General features: G+C 42.7%; 1 protein-coding gene across 3 annotated transcripts in view; it reads right to left on the reverse strand.

Moving 5' to 3' along the window:
- Positions 1-19,795, reverse strand: part of R3hdm1 (R3H domain containing 1) — a 135,479-nt gene that overhangs the window by 19,198 nt on the left and 96,486 nt on the right. For all 3 annotated transcript variants that reach the window (XM_012951075.2, XM_045149297.1, XM_045149296.1), the window contains one exon: positions 4,288-4,442. In XM_012951075.2, coding sequence (XP_012806529.2) covers positions 4,288-4,442 — 155 coding nt within the window. The remainder of the gene's footprint in view (positions 1-4,287; positions 4,443-19,795) is intronic.

Below are 19,795 nucleotides of genomic sequence, written 5' to 3' on the forward strand. Positions count from 1 at the left end.
TAAAATAAGGGAGGGGGAGAGAGGAGAGAAAGAGCGGAACTAGGAGAGCACCAGCATTCATCACTCTGCTTCCTCAGCGTGGCTGAACATGACCAGCTCCTGCTGCTGCAATGCCCTCCTTCTGATTATGGACTGCAACCTGGAGCTACAAGCCAAAATAACTCACTTCTCCAATCTCCACTTCATGCTCACCATAAAGCTCTGTATTAAAAAGCATTTTCTGAAGGCTAAGAAGATGGCTCAGTAGTTAAATGTGCTTCCTTGCAAATCCTGCAGACTGGGGCTCAATTCATAAGCCAGACTCAAAAAGTGGCACAGCCAGATGTAGTGGTACATGTCTTTAATCCCAGCACTTGGGAGGCAGAGGTAGGAGGATTGCTGTGAGTTTGAGGACAGCCTGGGCTAGAGCGTGACCCTACCACAAAAGAAAAAAAAAAAAAAAAGTAAGGCTGGAGAGATGGCTTTCCAGTTAAGGCACCAGCAAAGCCAAAGGACACAGGTTCGATACTCCAGTATCCACATAAAGCCAGATGCACAAGGTGCCGGCGTGTGGTGGCTAGAGGCCCTGGTGTGTCCATTTTCTTTCTTCCTCTACCTTCCTCTCTCTCTCTCAAATTAACAAAATAAAATATTTTAAAAATGTGGTATAAGCCAGGTATGGTGGCACATACCCTTAATCCCAGCACACTCAGGAGGAAGAGGTAGGAGTATTGCTGCAAGTTGAAGGCCACCCTGAGAATACAGCGTGAATTTCAGGTCAGCCTGGGCTAGAGAGTGAGGCCCCATCTCAAAAACCAAAACCAAAACCAAACCAAACCAAAACTAAAAAAAGGTGTAAAGGTGTAAGTATCTGGTGTTTCCACCAGCAAAGGGCTCCAGCACCACATGCAAATATCATGCATACTCACACCTACACACATGTATTAAAAGAGCAAAGGGCTGGAGGGATAGCTTAGCAGTTAAGGTGCTTGCCTGCAAAGCCAAAGGACCCAGGTTCAATTTCTCAGGACCCATGTAAGTCAGATATAAAAGGTGGCACATGCATCTGGAGTTCGTTTGCAGTGGATGGAGGCCCTGGTGCACCCATTACCTCTGTCTCTCTCTCTCTCAAATATATATTATAAATAATTGGACTTCTGTGTAAATAGGATGCAAATTCAGTAGCAAAGGCCAGTAAGCTAGAAAGGAGATATAAAGGGAATAGAAAGGGAGGGGTGTACAAGAATATCAATGGGGTGAAAAGGCCTAAGTGAAGTCAGGGGAAGAGACTGAGTAAAGGAAAGGTGGAGGGAGGGCTAATCAAAATCTAAGAGGATATAAATAAATCATATGGAAACCTACTTTTTTGGACAATGGAACATTCAGGAGCCATAGATTGTTATTAGAAAATTTTCAGTGCCAGGGATGTTATACCTTCCAGTGAGTTGTTGACCAGGAGGTCCCTGATGGCCCCAAAATATTTCAGGCCATTGCTTGGTTCCCCCCCCAGGAATAGATGGTAAGACCCTATTGCTAAAGACTCCACATACTTGGACTGGAAGGCCACTGAGAAATCCTGCTGGAGCTGAGCTGAAAACCTCCTCCATGTCGACCAGCTGACAGAAATCTGAAAAAGCCATGTGGCATGCAGTTCAACGGGAGAGAGAGAGAAATCACCAGTGGAGATACTCAACAGTGGACACTGCAAGCCTTATATTTGGCTAGCCAGGCCAAATGAGTCAATGGGTTGGTGGAAACCAACTGCCCTCTAATTGGACTGGAGGCTTGCTCCTTGGGAAGGAACACATCCCTGATACTGAAAACCTACAACAGAGGTAGTCATGAGCCCAAGGGTAATGTCTGCTGCTATCTTGCTAAATGTATATACTATGCTCATCAAACCGCCCAGTAAGCACTTCTCTTAATGTTCATACCTATATATTAATGCTACTCTCACTTTTGGTAGAGAACCTTCTCTTTACAGATGGCAGTGACCTTGGGATGACTCAGAAGGCATCATGGTGCTGGGAAGAAGTGACAGAGGAGTGCTCAGCACTGCAATATCTCTATCACACCTTCCAAGACTCAGGGTCCATTGCAGAAGAGTTGGCAGAAAGAAGAGCCAAAGGAAGGGTAGGACTCCTTACAAGGTGCTCCTCCAGACACAAAATAGCCTGGATATCCATGACCTCACAGTGCCTGATGCTACCTACACAAGACCATCATAATAGGAGGAAAAGATCATGACATCAAAATAAAAGAGAGAATGATTCAGACGGGGAAAGGATATGATGGAGAGTGGAGTTTCAAAGGGGAACGTGGGGGGAGGGAGGGCACCACCATGGGATATTGTTTATAATCATGGAAGTTGTTAATAAAAAAAAATACAGCAAAGTAGCTGAGTGTACTAGCACACATCTGTGGAGGATAACAAAGCAGGATCCAGACTAGCCTAGGCTACATACAAGTGTAAAAGCCAAACCAAAACAAACACACACACAAAAGAACAGAAAAGAACCATGTGGTCCGTCAATTCCTTTTTTAAAAAATATTTTCTTTATTTATTTGAGAGGGTTAGGAGAGAATGGGCACACCAGAGCCTCCAGCCACTGCAAACAAGCATCAGATACATACAATATCTTGTGCATCTGGCTTACATGGGTCCTGGGGAAGAGAACCTGAGTCCTTTTGTTTTGCAGCAAGTGTCTTAACCGCTAAGCCATCTCCCCAGCCTGTCAGTCAATTCCTAATGACCCCTGTGGTAATTTGAATGGATGTCCCCCAATACACTTAGAAGTTATTTTATTATTTATTTGAGAGAGTGAGCGAGACAGAGAGAATAGGTGTGCCAGGGCCTACAGCCACTGTAAACGAACTCCAGATGCATGTGCCACCTTGTGCATCTGGCTTATGTGGGTCCTGGGGAATAGAACCAGGGACCTTTGGCTTTGCAGGCAAACACCTTAACTACTATCCCTCCAACCCTATTATTGTTATTATTATTATTTTGCTTTGCTTTTTCGAGGTAGGGTCTCACTCTGGTCCAGACAAACGTGGAATTAACTCTGTAGTCTAAGGGTGGCCTCGAACTCTTGGCAGTCCTATCTCTGCCTCCTGAGTGCTGGGATTAAAGGCAAGTGCCAACACACCACCCAGCTTATTTTTATTATTTATTTATTATTTTTGATTTTTTTTTTTTTTTTTGAGGTAGGGTCTCACTCTAGCTCAGGCTGACAAGGAATTTACTACGTAGTCTCAGGGTGGCCTCAAATTCACAATGATCCTCCTACCTCTGCCTCTCTGAGTGCTGGGATCAAAGGCACACAACACCACACCTGGTTTTATTTTTACTTTGTTGGTTTTTGTTGTTGTTTTTGAGGTAGGGTCTCACTCTAGTCCACTGTGACCTAAAACTTACTATGTAGTCTCAGGCTGGCCCTGAACATGCAGGGATCCTCCAACCTCACCTCGTGAGTGCTGGCATTAAAGGTGTGTGCCAGCACACCTGGCCAGTTTTTTTTTTGGTTTGTCAAGGTAGGGTTTCACTCTAGCTCTGGCTGACCTGGAATTCACTATCTAGTCTCAGGGTGGCCTTGAATTCACGGTGATCTTCCTACCTCTGCCTCCCGAGTGCTGGGATTAAAGGTATGTGCCACCATGCCCAGCTAGTTTTGTTTTTAATACTTTATTATTTATGGGGGGGGGAGGGAAACAGGCAGATAGAGAGCAAGATAATGGGTGCTCCAGGCCTCTAGCGCATGCAAACAATCTCCAGACACATGTGTCACTTTCTGAGACTGACTTACATGGGTACTGGGGAACTGAACTTGGGACCTTAGGTTTCTCAGGCAAGCATCTTAACCACTAAGCCATCAATATGGTTCCATTCAAGAAGTTTATTAAAGCTTGTAATTTTGATCTCAGGCTGCCTGGCTGGAGGAGTTGTCACTGGTACCCCCATATGAATTCCAGCATAAGACTGCAAAACACTGAGCTTTGGTGTGGAGTTCCTGAGTGTGCTTGCTTAGGGTGTTGGTGGTGATCTCTCTCTGCTTGAATCTTTATAAGGAGGACCAACTTCTCCTGCTGTTGTTCATTCCAGTGACCTGAAACTGTTTACTATGTCCCTCATCTTGAGAATATCTCTAGGTAATCAAGCTGGACTGGACTGGAGCTTACTATGCTGCCCAGGCTGGCCCTGACCCAACAATCCCTTTGCCTGAGCCTCCCTCTGTCAGCAGGCCCTGCTGCAGCTGTAGGCTGAGATAATCTGAGATCTCTTCCTAAAATAGGTGAGTGAAAGCATACCTGAAAGGATGGCACTGAAGGATAGGGGATGACCACGCCTTGAATGTGATTTCCCATGTTGCTGGGTTGGCCTCCAACGAGGCTTTGACTCTGGGGTGGCTGAACTCCCACTATTCCTTGGTAGTTTTGCTGCTGGTTGGGCATAACTTGATAACCTGTAATGGCAAAATGAGTTAAAACTTGTTTTGAGTTTCACTGAATATATAGCATATTTCTGTTTTTATCCCCCCTGAGGTAGGGTCCTACTCTGGCCCAGGCTGACCTGAAATTAACTATGTAGTCTCAGGATAGCCTCAAACTCACGGCGATCCTCCCACCTCTGTCTCCTGAGTGTAGGATTAAAGGTGTGCGCCACCACGCCCAGCCATATTTCTGTACTTTAATCAAGTAATTTTTTGTTATAATTTGATTTCAGTGGCAAATCAAAAAACTAGTATAACATTTACAAAGTTACTCACAAGTGATAGGAGTGCCCAGCACTGCACTATCTCTATCACACCTTCCAAGAATCAGGATCTAATGCAGAAGAAGTGGCAGAAAGTGCATGCTCCCTTCAGACACAAAATGGCCTGGATATCCATGACCTCACAGTGCCTGATGCTACCTACACAAGACCATCATAATAGGAGGAAAAGATCATGATATCAAAATAAGAGAGAGACTGATTGAGGAGGGGGGGATATGATGGAGAATGGAGTTTCAAAGGGGAAAGTGGGGGAAGGGAGAGCATTATCATGGGACATTGTTTACAATCATGGAAGTTGTTAATAAAAAAAGGAAAATCTTTTAAAAAATGTTAATCATGGACAGGTTTAAGGTACTTCCTTGCAAAGCTGTTGGGGCAGTACCCACTGTGATGCACAAAGTACATGTTATCTGGAATTCGTGTGCAGTGCAAGTGGCCTGGCATGCCCACTCACTATCTCTTTCTCTGCTTACAAATAAATAAAACATTTCTATTTTTCTAAAAGTTCATCATGAGCTGGATGTGGTGGCACATGCCTTTAATCCTAGCCCTTGGGAGGCAGCAACAGGAGAATTTTCATGAGTTCAAGGCCACCCTGAGTACATAGTGAATTCCAGGACAGCCTGAGCTCAAGTGAGACCCCACCCCCCCAAAAAAAGCAACAAAAAGTTAATCACGCAGGTATTCAGCTATATTTTTCCCCTTAAAATCCATGCACAGATTGCTTTTATACTTAAGGAAATTTATAGGATCACAGACTTGGTTAACCCAGGACAATTTCTATTTATTTTGTTAGTATTAAAAAAATAGCTGTGTGCATGTGTGTGGAGCGTGTGTATATGCAGAAGTATGTGTTCCAAGTTTGTAGAGGCCAGGAGAGTGCCTGATGTTCTCACTGCTCATCTGTGTATTTCTTTCCTCTTCCTTAGCCAGGAGCTGCTGTCCATCAACATTAGGGAGCCCTAGTGGATCCTCTGGTCTTTGCGTCCTTATAGATAGAGTGGGGTTACAAATGTCTAGTTTATGTAGCTTCTGGGAAGTCAAACTTGGTAGTCATTGGCCAAAAGGTCCTAATGCTTAAGTGGCAAGTGCTCCTAATCACTGAGCCATCTCCCTAGCCCACCATTAAAATCTTTAATGACTGGGCTGGAGAGATGGCTTAGCAGTTATGGCACTTGCCAGAGTAGCCTAAGGACCCATATTTGACTCCCCAGTTCTCATGCACAAATTGAGTGAAGCGCAAGGTTGTGCATGTGCACATGTAGTGAATGGAGGTCCTGGCATGCTAGTTCCCTCTCTTAAAAATAAAATAAAATAAAATAAAATAAAAATCCTTAATGACAACTAGTCTTTGGGAATCATGATTGCATAAATGAATAGTGAAGTCCAGAAAAAAAAAAATCTGTAGCACACGTCCATTTTTATTGTGTGTGAGTGCCAGGGCAGCCTCCAGTCATTCCTTAGGCAATTCTCCAATCTCAGCCTCCCAAATGGAGGGATTAAGGATGTGAGCCACCAACATTAGGCTATTTCTTTCTTCTTTTCTTTTTTTTTTTGGTTTTTCGAGGTAGGGCCTCACTCTGGTCCAGGCTAACCCTGAATTGACTATGTAGTCTCAGGGTGGCCTCAAACTCACAGCAATCCTCATACCTTTGCCTCCTAAATGCTGGGATTAAAGGCACGTACTGTCACACCTGGCTTTTTTTTTTTTTTAAAGTAGGATTATGCTCTAGCCTAGGCTGACCTAGAATTCACTCTGCAGGCTCAGGGTAGTCTCAAACTCAATGATCCTCCTACCTCTGCCTCTTCTCAATAGCTAGGACTAAAGGCATACACCAACACACCTGTCATCCTCATCATCTTTTTTCTTTTTTTTTTGGTTTTTCAAGGCAGGGTCTCACTCTAGCCCAGGCTGAACTGGAATTCACTATGTAGTCTCAGGGCGGCCTCGAACTCATGGCAATCATCCTACCTCTGACTCCCGAGCGCTGGGATTAAAGGCATGCACCACCACGCCTGGCTCATTATTATTATTATTTTTTACATTTATTCTGAGGCTTGAACTCAGGTCCTCATATTTGCAAAGCAAGCATTTTACCAAGAAAGCCATCTCCACAATTTCATAGAGCATCCTTTAAAAATAGTACTAAGAATTTTAAATTCATGAGAGCAGAATATTAAATGATGGGGTCCTGTACACCTCAAGATGATTTATGTGGGTCCATGAAACATTTTTTCCTCCCTGAAATAGGGTCTTGCTCTAGCCCAGGCTGACTATACTCACTCTGTAGCCTCAGGCTGGCTTCAGACTCACAGTGATTCTCCTACCTCTGCTTCCCAAGTACTGGGATTAAAGGTATGTGCCACTATATGGCATAAACTCTTACTTGGAACATATAAAAGACATAAAGCAAACAGAGCTACCCAGTATTTTTTAGATCATTTTCTCATTATTAATTTCACTTGACAAAGAAATACTACTAAAAGATGAAAATTCAATCTCTTATCTGAGGGCATAAATATTACGCAGTAAGAATATAATGAACTAACTTTTTTATCCCCCCTTATGGTTTTTCAGGGTTGAGTCTCACTCTAGCCTGGAATTCACTACGTAGTCTCAGGGTGGCCTAGAACTCATGGGGATCTTCTGCCTCCCAAGTGCTGGGTTTAAAGGCATGCGCCACCACACTTGGCTTAATGTCTGTCTTCTTTCCTTCTTCTCTCCCTTCTTCCCTCCCTCCCTCCCTTTTTTTTTTGTATTTTCAGGTAGGGTCTCACTCTAGCTCAGGCTGACCTGGAATTCACTATGTAGTGTTAGGGTGACCTTGAACCTCATGGCAATCCTCCTACCTCTGCCTCCCAAGTGCTGAGGTTAAAGACATGTGCCACCAAATCAGGCTTAATGTACTTTCTTGAAGTGAATATCCTACTCCCTCCTCCCGCTCCCAGGTAGTGTCTACTGTATAGCCCAGGCGGACCTGGAATGCACTCTGTAATTCCAGGCTGGTCTTGAACTCATAGTGATTCTCCTACCTCTGCCTCCTAAATGCTGGGATTAAAGGTGTGTGCCACCATGCCCAGCTTAATATACTGCTTCTTATTTTTTAAATATTTTATTTATTTATTTGCGAGAAAGAGGCAGAGAGAGAAAGAATGAACAGGTATACCAGAGTTTCCAGCCACTACAAATGAACTCCAGATGTATGTGCTACCCTGTGCATCTGGCTTATGTGGATACTGGGAAATTGAACCTGGGTCCTTAGGCCTCACAGGTAAGTGCTTTAACTGCTAAGCTGTCTCTCCAGCCCCCCCCCCTTTTTTTTGGACTTTTTTGAAGTAGGTTCTCATTCTAAGTTAGGCTGACTTGAAATGTACTCTTTAGTAACAGGCTGGCTTTGAATTTACAGCAATCATCCTTGCCTGCCTCCTAAGCGCTGGGATTAAAGGCATGCACCACAATGCCTGGCTTAACCTTCTTCTTTTTTTTAAAGTATTTTTTTAAAGTAAGAAGCTTGGGCTGGAGGGATGGCTTAGCGGTTAAGGCGTTTGCGTGCAAAGCGGTTTGGCTCCCCAGGACCCACGTTAGCCAGATACAAAAGGGGGCACACGCATCTGGAGTTCGTTTGCAGTTTCTGGAGGCCCTGACACACCCATTCTCTCTCTCCCTCTTTCTCTGTCAAATAAATAAACAATTAAAAAAGAAATAAGAATCTGCACTGTTAATCTATGAATAGTGAATTTGAACTATATTTTGTTGATTGAGCCTATGAAGAATCCTTTATGTATACCACAGCACTTAAACAGGTAAAAGCCAATAAAATTATATTCTTGATTACACTATATACTTTGCTATGCCAGTTTTCATTCTCAAATATCTCTAAAGTGAGAGAAATTAAAAGGTCATAGGCAGGTCACAGGCACTGACTGTACTCCACAGGATCACTAGCTGCTTGGAAGCCCTAGTGATTATTCACAGACTGAACCCAAGCCTAGGCAAGTGCTCTTCCATTGACCTCAATTGCTAATGGCAATGTGAAATTCAAGCACACTGATTTCTGCCAACAGTATATATTACCATATTCCAAGTGACTTCACAACATTCTAAGTATTTGCAAAAATTGCCCATTATATTTCCCAACTGTAACAGAGAATGATGGCATGTTCTGTGTATTTCCTATGGCACTTACATTTGGACAGTAAAGGAAGAGAGTAAAACAAACTTCTTTTTCACTTTTTGGCCTAAAATATTCAAGCTTATATTTTTCCCCCAAAGGAGGGTCTCATTCTAGCCCAGACTGATCTGCAACTCATTCTGAAGCCACAGGTGGGCCTAGAACTCACAGTGAACTTTCTACCTTAGCCTCCCAAGTGCTGGAGTCAAAGGCGTGTGCTACCATGCACGGCTTTTTTCTTTATCAAGGTAGGTTCTTGCTCTAGCCCAGGCTGACCTGGAACTCATAGGAATCCTCCCCAGTGCTGGGAGTAAAGGAGAGCAAGCTAATTTTGAATTCAAATGCACACACCAAATTACAAACAACTCCCCCCCCCCCCCCAACACTTGCAGCTCTAAGAAAATAACAAAAATAGGGATGGAAATGGGATATAACCAGAAGATCTTTTTGGACATACCACCTCTCCACAACATCCACAAACATGCATGTATGGCAGCCTCAGAAACTGGGCTCAGTTCTCCCTACAGACTGGAAAGATGACTTCTTTTAATGAAATTGTACTCTTCTAATAACAAACAACATAAAATTGAAGACCTAGCAGAATTCACTATAATATGACTGAACTTTAAGGTTTTTTTTTTTTTTTTTTTCTTTTCTTTTTTAGGCAGGGTCTTTCTTTAGGTCAGTCTGACCTGAAACTCATTCTGTAGCTCAGACTGGCCTTGAACTCACTATATATGATCCTTCTACCTCAGTACCTCTAGTGCTGGGGTTACAGGTATGAGCAACCATGCTCAGCTTTGAACTTGAAAGTCATGCATCACCACGCCCGGCTGAATAAAAGTATTTTTCAGAATCCTGGGGAGTGTAGGTCAGTGGCAGTGTACTAGCATAGCATATGAGGCACTAGGATCAAACCTGATATCACCAAAAACAAACTAATAAAAAAATGAAAACCGGGCTGCAGGGATGGCCTAGCAGTTAAGGTGCTTGAGTACAAAGCCAAAGGACCCAGGTTTGATTCCCCATGACCCATGTAAGCTAGATGCACAAGGTGGCACATGCATCTGGAGTTCATTTGCAGCGGCTGGAGGCCCTGGTGTGCCCATTCTCCCCATTCTCTTTCTCTCCCCCTCTCTCCCAACCTGCCCCTTTCTGTGTCTCTCAAATAAATGAATGAAAAAAAAAAAAAGAAAAAAAAAAGGAAAACCCAGGGCTGGAGAGATGGTTTAGTGGTTAAGGCACTTGCTTGCAAAGCCAAAAGACCCAGATTCCCCAGGATGTACATAAGCCAGATGCACAAGGGGGCACATGTGCCTGGAGTTCATTTGTAGCAGTTGGAGGCACTGGCTTGCCCATTCCCTCTATCTGTCTTTTTCTCTCTCTCCCTCAAATAATTAAATAAAATAAAAAAATATTAAAAACAAACCCCAAACACATTTTCCTGGGGGGGGCAGCTAAATAAGTTTCCTCCCACAACTTACCCCTCAAATCAAGATTATAGGTTGTATTAAAAAAACCTTTGGAGGGGGCAAGGCAATTAAGTGCCAATGTAGCTCTGATTTTTAATTTTGTTTGTACATGTTCATGCAGGCACAAATGCCATGACATGGGTAAAGACAACTTCTGGGTTCATCTTCACCTGCCTACCTCATTTGAGGCAGGGTCTCATGTGCACTTATTACCAGCTTCTGGGAAAGTCTTTGTCTCCCATCTCACCATCACCACCTGAGATCACAGAAACCAGCCACAGCTTCTGTCTTTTTACATGGGGTTGGGGATTAAACTCTGGGTACTCTAACTGAAGCAGTGAGTACTTAATCTACTGAGCCATCTTTCCAGTCCTGGTTCTGATTGCTTGAACTTATCTGTATTTATTGAGTTATTTATTTTTTTGGGGGGGAAGGGGAGAGAGAGAGAGAAAAAGAGAGAGAGGAAGGAAACAAGGGAGGAAGGGAGAGAATGGATGCGTCAGGACCTTTAGCCACTGCAAATAACTCCAGACGCATGAGCTACCTTGTGCATCTGGTTTATGTGGGTACTGGAGAATTGAACCTGGGTTCTTAGGCTTCTCAGTCAAGTGCCTTAACCACTAACCTCTCTCTCTAGCCCTTTTAAAATATTTATTTATTTATTTTTAATATTTTGTTTATTTGAGAGAGAAAGAGGCCTCCAGCCCTGGTACTGAGCATTTGAACCTGGGTCTTTAGGCTTTGCAGACAAGAGCCTTAACCACTAAGCCATCTCTCCAGCCCATTTTTAAATAACTTAAAACATTTTTTTATTATTTGAGAGAAAGAGGCAGAGAGAAAGATAGAGGGAGGGAGGGATGGAGGGAGGGGAGATGGGTGCTCCAGAGCCTCTAGCCACTACAAATGAACTCCAGATGCATGCGGCCCTTTGTGCATCTGGCTTATGTGGGACCTGGAGAATTAAACCAGGATCCTTTGGCTTTGCAGGCAAACACTTTAACTGCTAAGCCATCTCTCCAGCCCCCATTTTTATTTATTTGAGAGAGACAAGGTGGGGGAGGGAGGGAGGGAGATTATGAACATGGGCGCATCAGGGCCTCCAGCCACTGCAAACAAACTAGATGTATGCACTACTTTTGCATCTGGCTTATGTCGGTCCTGGGGAATCAAGCTTCGAACCGAGGTCCTTAGGCTTTACAGACAAGCACTTAACTGCTAAGCCATCTCTCCAGCCCCCATTTTTATTTTTTGAGACTTGTCTTAGTGGCATCCTGTCTCAAATTCTCTTATGAAGATAGTCTGATATGGAAGACTTTCAAATGAAGAACTTTAGAAACCATGTCAGTGATTGAATGTAGGTCACATCACTAGGATAGTATATTATATAGTTTACATCAATAAATGTCCATTAACATATATTTTTACTAACTGCCATATGCATATAACCATGAAGACAGTGAAAATGTGACAGCAGAAAACCAAAGCTCTGATGTTAGAACTTGGTCTAAGTTATAGAGTGGCAAAAAGACCAGAGACTGCCAGAGTGGTGACATGAAGATGAAAATGGCATCTTTGATATGAAAATTCTGAGACACAAAACCACAAGAGATTGGCAGGAAAACCATCTGCACGAAAGAAAGAGATCAAACCTCACTGATGCAGAGGTAGCATTACCTGCTGAGACTAATTATGTGTGTGCACACACAGGCGAGGTAGGAGGGAAGTATAAATACTATCCTTAGGAATACTGTATAGCCATTTTTTCCCCCCAAACAAGGTTTCTCATTGTCTTGGACCTCACCAACTAGAATGTCTGGCCAGTTAACACCAGGGAGGGATCCTCCTATCTACCTCTTCAGTGTTGGGATTACAGGCACACACCACCACACCTGGCATTGTTACATGGATTCTGGGGATTGAACTCAGGTTGTCATGCTTTGAGGCAATCATTTTACTAACCGAGCCAGCTCTCCAGTCCAACATCTATGATTTGACTTAACAGAAAAAAAATTCCAGTGAAAAGTAAGGTCTGGAAAAAAGTAAAACAAAACAAAACAAAACAAATCTAACAATGTTGGAGAAGAACAGAAAATAGGTGCAACTGGGCATGGTATATTGAGTGAGAAGCTGAAGATAAAAAAGGGAGAATACAAAATACTGGTGGAGAACAGAAAATTTTATAAATAGAATGTAGAACGGTACATTATACACTGTCAGATTGCCACAGCAATGGCTTCACTTCTGGTGCCAACTTTCTGCGTAAGATTTCTTGTTACTTAAGGGAGGAAAGAATAGTTTTAGCTCACGGTTTCAAAGGTTTCAGTCCATCATGAAGGTGAAGGCATGGTAGAACAGAGCAGCTCACATCATGGAGGCTCAGGAGCAGAGAGAGAGAATGCCTATGTTAGCAGGCTTCCTCTATTTTCCCCCTTTTCCCATCTAAACCCCCAGCCTTGGGATGGTACAGCCCACATTCAGGCCAGGTCTTTCCCTCTTAGATAATTCTATCTGGAAAAGTCCCTACAGATATACCAATAATAGGATTTACTAACCCCCAGATGCTTTTCAATCCAATCAACTTTAACCATCACACCATGGATTTTTTTTTTCTTCTGAGATCAGACATGATCTTGCAGTTGATATAGCCACAGTGTATGCTAATTTTTTCAAATGAAATGAATTAATCTCTGTTTACCTCACTGACTCAGGTCCTCCCAGGACCCACATAAATCAGATGCAAAAGGTGGTGCATGCTTCTGGAGTTCGTTTGCAGTGGCTGAAGGCCCTTTTGCATTAGTACTTCATTCAAAGTAGCATTAAAGATGTGCACCACCACACTGGACTACTTTTAATTTTCTTAAGTACTTTTATTTGCAAGCAGAGAGAATGAGAGAAGAAAAAAGAGGGAGGGCCTCTTAGCCTTTTCTCTCTACATGGCCTTTTTATCCCCTCCAGCTCCCTACACGGCAGGAGCTCTTTGAATTTTCTTTACTTTCCATGGTTTTCTGAGGCTGAGGCCCTCCACTGAGATTGAGTTCTACTTACTGGAATTAGAATTATTTTCATACAAAAAAAAAAAAAGGAATGAAAGACCTTTCCCAAATATCAAGGAAAACACATCAATGCAATGTATTATATAGTTTAAAGATTATTAAATATACATTTTTCTTACAAAAAATCAGCATAAAGAAACTACGAGTGTCACTGAACAACAGTAAAATTGTTAAAGAATGCCAAGCATTTTTACAAGAAAATGCCTTCCCTGAGGCTGAGGAGATTGCTCAGTGGTTAAAGGTACTTGCTTGCAAATCTGACTGGGTCTGATTCCCCAGCACACACATAAAGACAGATGCAAAAAGTGGCTCATGTGTTGGAGTTCACTTGCAGTGGCTGGAGGCCGTGGCGTGCCCATTCTCCCTCTCTATCTGCCTCTTTCATGCACTTTCTTTCTCTCAAATAAATAAAAATAAAATAAAATAAAAAAGAAAATGCTTTATTTAAGAAGCTCCCTTGACAATGCTGTCTGTTACCTTATATTACACCCTTTAATGCTATTCTGGTAACATGAATTTTTCTTGCTAATTCATTTCCTGGTTTGTACATACTATTAAAAAAAAGATGATATGCCTTTTAAGCATCAATAAAGAAGTTTTATCACCTCCTATTTCCCTTGTAAAAGAAAACAAATTACATTAGCTATCACTCAGTAAAACAAAATGGTGGACTCTTGGCTGGGTGTGGCACACACCTTTAATCCCAGCACTTGGGAGGCAGAAAAAGGGTCACCCTCAGTTGGAGGCCACCCTAAGACTACAAAGTGAATTCCAGGTCAGCCTGGGCTAGAGCAAGACCCTATCTCAAAAAAACAGGAGGGGAAAAAAAAAAAAAAAAAAAGGCTAGAGAAATGGCTTAGTGGTTAAGGTACCTGCCTGCAAAGCCAAAGGACACAGTTTGACCTCCCAGGACCCACATAAATCAGATGCAAAAGGTGGTGTGCATGCTTCTGGAGTTTGTTTGCAGTGGCTGAAGGCCCTGGCACATCCATTCTCTTTCTCTTTCTGAGCCCCCCCCCAATAAATAAGACAAATATGATGGGCGTGGCAGCACACACCTTTAATCCCAGCACTTGGGAGGCAGAGGTAGGAAGGAGGATCACTGTGAATTTGAGGCCACCCTAAGACTACATAGTGTCAGCCTGAGCTAGAGTGAGACCCAACCTTGAAACCCCCCCCAAAAGCAAATAAATTTTAAAAAAGGTGGAATCTCAAATTTATATGGAGAAAACATGCTAACAGAAGAGTCAGATCAAGTTGTTTTTTTTTTTGCCCCCACAAGGTCACAGGTTACTATGTCATAGCAGGTTAAGAATAGCCAGTTTTGGAGTGAAAAGGCCCAAAATGAGGTCTGGGGAAGAGATTGAGAAAAGGAAAGGTGGAGGGACAGCTAATCAAAATCTAAGAGGATATAAATAAGTCATATGTAATCCTGCTTTTTTGGACAATGGAACACTCTGGAGCAGTAGATTGTTGCTAGAAAATTTTCAGTGCCAGAGATGGGATATCTTCCAGTGAGTTGTTGGCCAGGGAGATCCCTGATGCCCCCAAAACATTATAGGGCATTGCCAAGGCCCTTGGTTTGCCACCAGGAATAGATGGTAAGACTCTATTGCCAAAGACTCCATATACTTGGGCTGCAAGGCCACTGAGAAATCTTGCTGGAACTGAGCTGATAACCTCCTCCATGCAGACCAGCAGACAGAAAGCTAGAAGAAGCCATTCTGTATGCAGTTCAACGGGAGAAAGAGAAATCACCAGTGAAGATACTAAACAATGGACACTGCAAGCCTTATAATTGGCCAGCCAGGCCAAATGAGACAACGGGTGCAATAGTGGCACGTCTGTTATGGGGGAAACCAACTACCCTCTAATTGGACTGGAGGCTTGCTCCTTGGGAAGGGAATACATCCCTGATACTGAAAACTTAAAACAGGGGTAGTCATAAGCCCTAGGGGTGTAACATCTGCTGTTGTCTGGCCAAATGTATATAATATGCTTATCAAACTGCCCAGTAAGCACTTCTGTTAATGTTCATACCCTTGAATTAATGCTATTCTCACTTTTTGGTTGAGAATCTTCTCTTTTCAGATGGCAGTGACCTTGGGACAACTCAGAAGGTATCATGGTGATAGAAAGAAATGACCATAGTGCTCAGTACTGCAATATCTGTACCACACCTTCCAAGGCTCAGGGTCTAATGTGGAAGAAGCGGCTGAAAGAATGTAAGAGCCAAAGGAAGGGCAGGACTCCATACAACATGCTCCCTACAGACACAAAATGGCCTGGATATCCATGATGTCACAGTGCCTGATATTACCTGCATAAGACCATCATAAGAGGAGGAAAAGATCAAGACATCAAAAGTAAAAGAGAGGCTGATTGAGATGGGGGGGGTGATGGAGAGTGGAGTTTCAAAGGGGTAAGTGGGTGGAGGAAGGGTATCACCATGGGGTATTTTTTATAATCATGGAAGTTAATAAAAAATTAAAAAATAAAAAAAAAACAATAGCCAGTTTCTCATTGTCCACATATAATGAATTGCTGGTGGCAGAATATACACCCCCCCCCCCCCAGCAAGTTAGGGTCTCACTCTAGCCTAGGCTATCCTACAATTCACTCTGTAGTCTCAGGCTAGCCTCAAACTCACAGGGATCCTCCTACCTTGGCCATTTGAGTGCTGGGATTAAAGGTGTGCATCACTACATCTGGCCTAGAAGGGTTTTTTGTTTGTTTGTTTTTTGGGTCTTGCTGAAATGCAGGCTGACCTGGAATTCACCATGTAGTCTCAAACTCATGGCAATCCTCCTACCTATGCCTCCCAAGTGCTGGGATTAAAGAGGTGGGCAACCATGCCCAGCTACAAGTTTTAAGGCAAGTACATTGAATTATCTTTTCATTAAAATAAAAATGAGTACAACTCAAACCAGGCTGCAATTTGTGGATCACTCTCAGAAATCTGTGCAGCAGCCAAACCATGTATCTCATGTGATTCAGCACAAGGTATTTATTTACTTGAGATGGAAGAACATAATCCTGCTTTAACATATATTTACTCAAGTTTGAAAGTGTATAAATATTCTGAAAAAAGACGGATATAAGCCGGGCATGGTAGCGCACGCCTTTAATCCCAGCACTCGGGAGGCAGAGGTAGGAGGATCGCCGTGAGTTCGAGGCCACCCTGAGACTACAGAGTTTATTCCAGGTCAGCCTGGACCACAGTGAGACCCTACCTCGAAAAACCAAAAAAAAAAAAAAAAAAAAAAAAAAAGACGGATATTAAAGCCGGGTATGATGGTGCACACTTTCAATCCCAACACTCGGAAGACAGAGGTAGGAGGATCACTGTAAGTTCAAGGCCACCCTGAGACTACACAGTGAATTCCAGGTCAGCTTGGACTAGAGCAAAACACTACCTTGAAAAACCAAAAGATTGATTAAAATGTTTTTACAGCCGGGCATGGTGGCGTATGCCTTTAAAACCAGTATCAGGGTGAGAGGTAGGAAGCATGCTGTGAGTTCAAGGCCCTCCTGAGACTACACAGTGAATTCCAGGTCAGCCGGGGATAGAGTGGGACCCTACCTCGAAAAAAACAGAACAAAGCTTTTATTTGGTAATAAAACATATTCGTGGTAGAAAATTTAGACAATACAATGAAAGTTATCAATGCTATGTGAAAGAAGTGTTGAAGCCTAATCACTGATGAGAAAAGAACAATTGATCTCTGCTGCACTGACACGGTAAAGGCACAAATCAAGCAGCTAGACTGACAGTACGAGTTCTGCCACCAATTCTCTTGCCTTTTCATTTCAAACTCATAACAGCAAATAATTACCATCACCTCAATGGTATCACTGGGTATTAGCAATAGTTAATACTCACACGAATCAATAGGTTTTTGGCAGTTATAAGGACAACAAGGTAACTAATTTAGTATTTATAATTTCCTGAGATAGGTACAACTAGGCCTATTTTTTAAATGAGGAAACAAAGGTACAGAGGTTTCTACCCTGTCCAAAATCACCAGCTGTAGTAGCAGCTATACCAGTGTAGTTGGAATCTGTGTGTAAGATTTATCTTCCCCAGGGACAAATGCTGAAGTGGAAAAAGTATTAAGGTACTGCTCAAATAAGCATTAGTTGGCCAAATAGGTCTTCAAATTTTCTGAAAACTCAGCAAGGTTTAAGCCTTTACTCCCAGCACTCAGGAGGCTGAGGATGGAGAACTGCTTTAAGTTTGAGACATGCCTGGGCCACAGAGTTCCCGGTCTGCCTGGGCTAGTGTGAGACTTGCTATAAAAACACAATGAGTGGGGAAGACAGGATGTTGTAGGAACCAGAGAGAGGATGGGGAGGAGTGATATGACCATTGTATCCATGGGACCTCACAGCCACTGCTGTTAAATACAGAAGGCTTGAACAATATTTTTCACATCAATATTCTGTCATGGATGGTGGGGGAGGGACCAAAAAAATAACATCTAAGTGGATAGCAGACTAGTTGGAAGATGAAAGGTTTCAGTGGAAGGAGAAGAACAAAAGAAGGTAATAGAAGGGCTGGAGAGATGGCTTAGTGTTTAAGGCGTTTGCCTGCAAAGCCAAAGGACCTAGGTTCATTCCTCAGGACCACATAAGCCAGATCACAAGGGGCATATGCGTCTAGAGTTTGTTTGCACTGGCTACAGGCCTCAGTGTGCCCATTCTCTCTCTGTCTCTCTTCTCGCAAATAAATAAAATTAAGAAAAAAACTTGAAAAAAAAAAAGAAGGTAATAGAAGGGCTGGAAAGATGTCTCAGTGGTTAAGGCACTTGCCAACAAAGCCTGAGGACCCATGGTAGATTCCCCAGTACCCAGATAAACCAGATGTACAAAGTGGTGTATGTGTCTAGAGTTTGTTTGCAGTGACAAGAGGCCTAGGCATACCTATTCCTTCTCTGTCTCTCACTGTATACAAATAAGTAAGTTAAAATATTTTAAAGGGCTAGAGAGATGGTTTAGTGGTTAAATGCTTGCTTGTGAAGCCTAAGGGCCCCTGTTCAAGGCTCGATTCTCCAAGAGCCACGTTAGCCAGATGCACAAGGGGGCGCACACGTCTGGAGTTCGGTTTGCAGTGGCTGGAGGCCCTGGCATGCCCATTCTCTCTATCTGCCTCTTTCTCTCTTTGTCGCTCTCAAATAAGCAAAAATAAACAACAACAAAAAAAATTAAACAAAAATATTTTAAAAAGCCGGGTGTGGTGGTGCATACCTTTAATCCCAGCACTAGGGAGGCAGAGGTAGGACCACTGAGAGTTTGAGGCCACCTTGAGACTACATAGTGAATTCCAGGTCGGCCTGGGCTAGAGTGAAACCCTACCTTGAAAAACCAAAAAAAAAAAAAAAAAAGATAAAAAGAGAGTAATAGGAGAGGATTATGATGAAAATACATACATGTGAATATTGTATATAAAAAAAGAACCATTCAAATTACTTGACATTTACCCCAAACTTTGTTTAAATCAATCTATTTCTGACTACTGAGCCTGTGTTGTTTGGAGTGGCATCTAGGACAGAAGTGGTCCTATGGTTTGAGTTCCTTATGTAATCATCCATACAAAAGGAAAAGCGTCCATGGTTCTAACAGGTTTAGGTGTCTAGTCTGAAGACCTCCAAGCATGATCTGGAAAGAGGAAGATAGGGAAGACCAGGAAGAAGCAGACCCCATAGAATGAAAGCACCATTGCTACAGTGGAGCTTTTCCATGTAGAATTTTGGCAATGTATCTTTTACATGTTAACAATATAAATTGTTGTTTCTTCATTAGAAGGTAGTTTTTTGCATATAAGAATTAAAAATTATGGCCTATATACAACTCATCTAGACATAACCTGAAAGCCTTTTCATTAAAAAAATTATTTGCATGTGTAACACTGCGCCAGAATCTCTTGCCATTACAAAGAAATGGTTGGGGAGCTGAATGCAGTCTGGCAGGCTTTGCAAGCTAGCATCTTTTAACCACTGAGCTGTCTCCCCTGTCTCCATGGTACCTTTATTTTATTACTATTCTTTTTGAAATAGGGTCTTGCTCTCTAGCCCAGACTGGCCTGGAATGTACTCTGTAGTCTCAGGGTGGCCTCAAACTCATGGCAATCCTACCACCTCTGCCTTTCAAGTGCTGGGATTAAAGGTGTGTACCACACCTGGTTCCAGGCATGTCAATCTTTCAGGAAAGCATCTACTTTTAAACAGATTTTATTTTTATTTTTTACTTGACCAGGGGGTGGGGAGGGATGGGTGTGCTAGGGCCTCCTGTTGCTGCAAACGAACTCCAGAAAGCATGTATTTTTAAAAGCAAGCTATGGGGCTG

Source organism: Jaculus jaculus, chromosome 5, assembly GCF_020740685.1.
Source record: "Jaculus jaculus isolate mJacJac1 chromosome 5, mJacJac1.mat.Y.cur, whole genome shotgun sequence".
NCBI lineage: Eukaryota > Metazoa > Chordata > Mammalia > Rodentia > Dipodidae > Jaculus > Jaculus jaculus.